At 39.8% G+C, this 6,000-nt stretch overlaps 1 protein-coding gene across 1 annotated transcript in view; it reads left to right on the forward strand.

Annotated features, from left to right (window-relative positions):
* LOC122798918 (zinc-binding protein A33-like) overlaps window positions 1–5,588 on the forward strand; it is a 299,752-nt gene extending 294,164 nt beyond the window's left edge. Inside the window, exon 6 of the mRNA XM_044068009.1 lies at window positions 4,271–5,588. Coding sequence (XP_043923944.1) covers window positions 4,271–4,797 — 527 coding nt within the window. The 3' untranslated portion in view covers window positions 4,798–5,588. The remainder of the gene's footprint in view (window positions 1–4,270) is intronic.
* The last annotated feature ends 412 nt before the right edge of the window (window positions 5,589–6,000 follow it).

Genomic DNA, 6,000 nt, shown 5'->3' on the forward strand with positions numbered 1-6,000 from the left:
GTAACCAAATACTGGAACCTTTTAAAGGATAAATACCAAATAATTTAAAAGAAACCTAAGAAATTGTCGTGATCAATGTTCTGTTTTTATGATTATATTTTCTGTGTTACTGTAAATGTTTGCTACAGATCTGATTATAAGTCCAGGAGGTCTGCAGGCATTAAGTGCATCCATCACTGTATTTTTTTCTAATACTGTCTTTATATACTTTAGATCATCAGGACATCCCATTCACTTTTCATTCCTTGTACAGCATTTGGCTTCCCCTCTGACTAGGGATGGTGACTTTGACTCTGTCTTAGAAACAAAAGAACTACAAAGCAGGTTACAGCAGTGTTACCATGATAAATCAGCATGATACAGCCTAATGTGACATGGAAATATGTGGTCAACAAGTAAACAAATTTAAATTTTCGAGATTGTCACTACCAGCATAATTACAAATATATAAGGAATACAGGAAATACAGCAGAAAACACCCTGTGCTAGGTTAGACCAAGAAAGGCAAGATTCTGCTACAGAGTATCTGTAAAGTGTGTTCCTATTGGAACATTGAATTATCAATTGTTCAAATCATTAAAGGTTGACCTTTAATGATCGAACAATTGATAATTCTAAATCTTCAAAGTAAACAAAAAAAAAAAAAAAAAAAGAATTACTGGGTTAAGAACTGCCAATTAATTCACATGACATGGGTCCCTGAAGCAGGGAAGCTTTCCTGGGTATTTCCTAACCTCCTTTTGAAAGCAGAGAGGGCAGTTACATACTCAGTGGGGTGCTTCATTCTAGGTGATGGGAGCAATCAAATCGAAGACCCCAACGCTAGTTAGGGAACTTAATGGTGTTTGTGTAAAGGGAGAAGTAAAGTGTTCCAGATGGGAGATGAGCAGATGGAGACCCATTTACTAATGGGCTCTGTGGTAACAGCCTTTTAGTGTTACTCTAAATTCTGCATTGAATGGTGTCGGTATAATTAGTGATGAAGAGAGAAGGATCTGGCTCCATGCCAAGATTCCTAAAGGACAGCACCATGTTTGGTGCAGTATCTGTATGAAATGTGACAGACTGCCCTGGTTAGGGTGGTCATAGGGCTAGTATGAAATAAAATCTTCACTTTACTTATAGTCATTGTTAGTTGTTTAGCTTTAAACCAGTAGGAGAGGGTGATCATGTCCTTGTCAAATGTGGTTTGATGTTCTCTGGTGATGCCATGTCAGAGAAACATGGAATATTTTGCCAGATACTGGCTACAAAATAGGAGAACATAAAAATGGGATGAGTAAGCTCTGAACAACAAGACATGTACCCTGGAGACAGCTCTCAGCAGATCAAAATAGGAATAGTGTACATAATGATGTACAGGTGAGTGTTATTTAGATGGCAGAGAAGTAAAGTGATCTCATAGAAAAAAGTGAGTACATTCGATCAAAATCATCTAATTAAACATTACCAACTGTTTTTGTGTGACATCAAAGATGTGTAGGAATTGTACCCTTTCAGCCACTGTAGTCCAATGTTGGAGTTGGTATGTACCCTTTCTCCCACTGTAGTCTGATGTTGGAGTTGGTATGTACCCTTTCTCCCACTGTAGTCCGATGTTGGAGTTGGTATGTACCCTTTCAGCCACTGTAGTCCGATGTTGGAGTTGGTATGTACCCTTTCTCCCACTGTAGTCCGATGTTGGAGTTGGTATGTACCCTTTCTCCCACTGTAGTCCGATGTTGGAGTTGGTATGTACCCTTTCTCCCACTGTAATCCGATGTTGGAGTTGGTATGTACCCTTTCTCCCACTGTAGTCCGATGTTGGAGTTGGTATGTACCCTTTCTCCCACTGTAGTCTGATGTTGGAGTTGGTATGTACCCTTTCTCCCACTGTAGTCCGATGTTGGAGTTGGTATGTACCCTTTCTCCCATTGTAGTCTGATGTTGGAGTTGGTATGTACCCTTTCTCCCACTGTAGTCTGATGTTGGAGTTGGTATGTACCCTTTGTCCCACTGTAGTCCGATGTTGGAGTTGGTATGTACCCTTTCTCCCACTGTAGTCCGATGTTGGAGTTGGTATGTACCCTTTCTCCCACTATAGTCTGATGTTGGAGTTGGTATGTACCCTTTCTCCCACTGTAGTTTGATGTTGGAGTTGGTATGTACCCTTTCTCCCACTGTAGTCCGATGTTGGAGTTGGTATGTACCCTTTCTCCCACTGTAGTCCGATTTTGGAGTTGGTATGTACCCTTTCTCCCACTGTAGTCTGATGTTGGAGTTGGTATGTACCCTTTTTCTCACTGTAGTCCGATGTTGGAGTTGGTATGTACCCTTTCAGCCACTGTAGTCCGATGTTGGAGTTGGTATGTACCCTTTCTCCCACTGTAGTCCGATGTTGGAGTTGGTATGTACCCTTTCTCCCACTATAGTCCGATGTTGGAGTTGGTATGTACCCTTTCAGCCACTGTAGTCCGATGTTGGAGTTGGTATGTACCCTTTCTCCCACTGTAGTCCGATGTTGGAGTTGGTATGTACCCTTTCTCCCACTGTTGTCCAATGTTGGAGTTGGTATGTACCCTTTCTCCCACTGTAGTCCGATGTTGGAGTTGGTAGATATAAATAGAAAGAGGAGTACGAGGGCTTGTCCCCTGCAAAAAATAGTGTTTCCTGTGTTTTGGTTTAAAGTTGAGTAGTTTTAATTGATGTTTTAAAATTTGCTTTGTTGAGTATTTACCAGCTGTCATATACTCATGCATACATACTAAACTTCATAAATAATTATTTCTAATGCCATGTAGCTAAATAATGATAGTTATACTTGTTTAATGTGTAGCACATTACACAACATTTCACACACAATCCTCATTGTGTGCTAATGTTTATATTGTCTTGTGTGCATCAAACTGTAAAAGTGATGTTTATGTTTGGTTTATGGAAACTACAGATTATTTTCATTGTACTTTTGATACAGTTTTCAAATTGTAATGATGATGTTGCCTGTACATCCCCTGTACGTAAGTGCACAAGTCCCAATGATATTTCTGCTGCAACGTATTGGCTATGTCTCTGCACTCTGATATTGTCATTATACTGCTGGTGATCACAACAAAAGCACATGCATGTTCACACTCAGATACACACGTACAAATAATGCACACTATTCTGGGGTCACTTCAAACCTGCAAAGTGAATCCCTTAGAAGTAGTTAGGGGTAGATGCATCTCTCCGCAATTAGGTGACAGCTAATAGTACCAGAGTAACCTGTCTAAAATTACCCAACATCACAGCCATGCAGGTGCAGTCATACGTCTGTGTTGATATTGGGTATGGGTCTTTTATCCCATCTATAACCCCAGGTATGACTGTGTGTCTGACATGAGAGATGTGCTTGTTTATATCAGTCTATCAACAAATGGTTGTGGAAAAAAGGAAGTAAGGGGGACAAAGCCTGAGTCAATTGCTGACTCAGCTACAGCTAAATATTAACTGCATTCCCACACTGAGATTTGAGCCTTGACTCTGTCAGTTATGTGGAAATCCAAGACAGATCAGTTGGTCTAGAGTTGGTTCCTCTAAGGGTCTATATCACCAGATTGAATGTTTAGGTTATCGAACATGGTAATGCCAAAAGCAAAAAAATGCGAACGGCCGATTTAATGCAGGGCAAGATTTCCCTTGGCCGCTAGCTGGATTTTGCCATTTTGTCTACTACAGAGAAATCTCGGAGTTGGTATATTTAGTTAGGGGGGGTGGGGGAGGGGTGCAAAGCCCCCCACTTCATTTGGGTTTAATTTTTTTTTTTTTTTTTGTGGCCAACGGAAGTCATTCCCTGCGCAGCTCTCGGATTTTAGTTTCAGTATTTCCAGTTTGATGATTAGGTGTTCAATAACCTAAACATTTGATATGGTAATATAGAACCTTGTTCTAAGTAATTTCTGAGATTGTGTTTACATGGTATATATGGTTTTCAAGTCAAAATACTAATATAGTTAACAGCAGCTGTTTGGTTTACTAGAAAACATTGTTATATTTATTTTTGTGATAACTATCTCAGAGTTTAATGTCATTAATCCTTATGGATCACAACTAATTGAAATGGGACTTATGTTCTCTGCCCTGCTATACCTGAGGGAGTAGAACATTATTAGGGAATAATTCAGCAAAGACATTTTAATTTGTATTGCAAAATGCACTTCTGCTGTACTAATGTGTACTCTTTGTGGCATTTATGAATGTTGGATTTTCCATCCAGGCAGAACCTGTAACATGAACTGCTTTCTTTTTACAGGCCTGTCTCATCTGACCTTGGACCCTAACACAGCACATCCTGGGCTCACTCTCTCTAAGGACCTTACCAGTGTGACACATCGCAGTATTAAACTACAGCTGTCAGACAACCCTAAAAGATATGATTCACATCTCTGTGTGCTGGGATCACAGGGCTTCACATCAGGAAGGCATTACTGGGAAGTGGAGGTGGGGTGCAAGACTTTCTGTGATTTAGGTGTTACCAAAGAGTCCAGCAACAGGAAGGGGATAGTTGGAATGGATCCAAAGGATGGATACTGGGTAATAAATCCATTGACCAAGATCTACTGGTCTCTGGATTTGTCACACCAGCTTCTTGATCCAAATGTGAAACCAGAAAAGATTGGAGTGTACCTGGACTATGAGGGAGGTCAGTTGTCATTTTACAATGCAGATAACATGTCCCACATCTACACCTTTACTGATACTTTCACAGAGAGACTTTACCCTTATTTTTGTATTGGTTTTTATTCAGAATCACTAAATCTATTTCAACTAAAACTGTAATGATGATTTGCAGATACCAATGTTAATGGCAAGGAAATTATTGATGTATCCAAATGTCTATAAAATACATTTTAGTCACTGTATAACAAAGTAAAAACATACCTATTTCAGAACTTTTATAATGGGGTCAAACACAGTAGAAGTATATTTAAAAGTGAAAGATATTAATGGATACATTAATTCATTGCACTGCACTCCACTTGTAATACATAAGTCTTATTTACTCCAGGTGGGAAGGGGGTGCTTAAACAACATATTTGCATGACTCCTAATAGTAAATCGCATTCCCTCCAAGGAAAAGGTTGAACATTATATACATCATACATAGGGAGCTTATTCCTGCCAAAAAGTCACATGGTCAAAGTCATGGTGCTTACTTAAGTCATACATATGGCAATGTCTGCTTGTGGAGCCAATTGTTTGGGAAAAGCATCATGGTTAGACTTATATGAGAGCATTTACAAGATGTACATAAGAAAGGAAGTAAAGACTGATTGCCAGGACATACACAGTCACAAATTTCTACTCAGTACTCACTGGCAGCTTTGGAAAGTTGAAACTGTAGTACTTTACCTAGACATCAGTTAGAATTTGCTCTGAATTTTCTCCAACATTCTAGACTTTTAGATTTGATGAAAAGCTACAACCTCCTGCTTAATGAACTATTTGCTAAATGTTATTGCTGCAAAATATTATACTTGTTTATTCAGCTTAAGACGAATGTCTTATAACCTCTGTTAACTACGTTTTGATTATCAAGAACTTCATTACCTGTTGCATCTTATGAGTAAAGTGCCAAACAAAAATAAAGGAATACATCTTTGTGGCATTTGTTCTAATCGAAAAATGCTTTAAATACATGGTGCTCAAGATCGGTAGTGAATGAATAAGTAGCTTCAGCCAGTTTGAACAGTCTTACTGACCCACAGTCTGAACACTGCATGCACAGCCTCACTGACCCACAGCCTGAACACTGCATGCATAACTTCACTGACCCACAGCCTGAACACTGCATGCACAACCTCACTGACCCACAGTCTGAACACTGCATGCACAGCCTCACTGACCCACTGCTTGAACACTGCATGCATAACCTCACTGACCCACAGCCTGAACACTGCATGCACAACCTCACTGACCCACAGCCTGAACACTGCATGCATAACCCCACTGACCCACAGCCTGAACACTGCATGCACAGTC

This window comes from Protopterus annectens, chromosome 3.part1 (genome assembly GCF_019279795.1).
Source record: "Protopterus annectens isolate FY-2018-M chromosome 3.part1, PAN1.0, whole genome shotgun sequence".
NCBI lineage: Eukaryota > Metazoa > Chordata > Ceratodontiformes > Protopteridae > Protopterus > Protopterus annectens.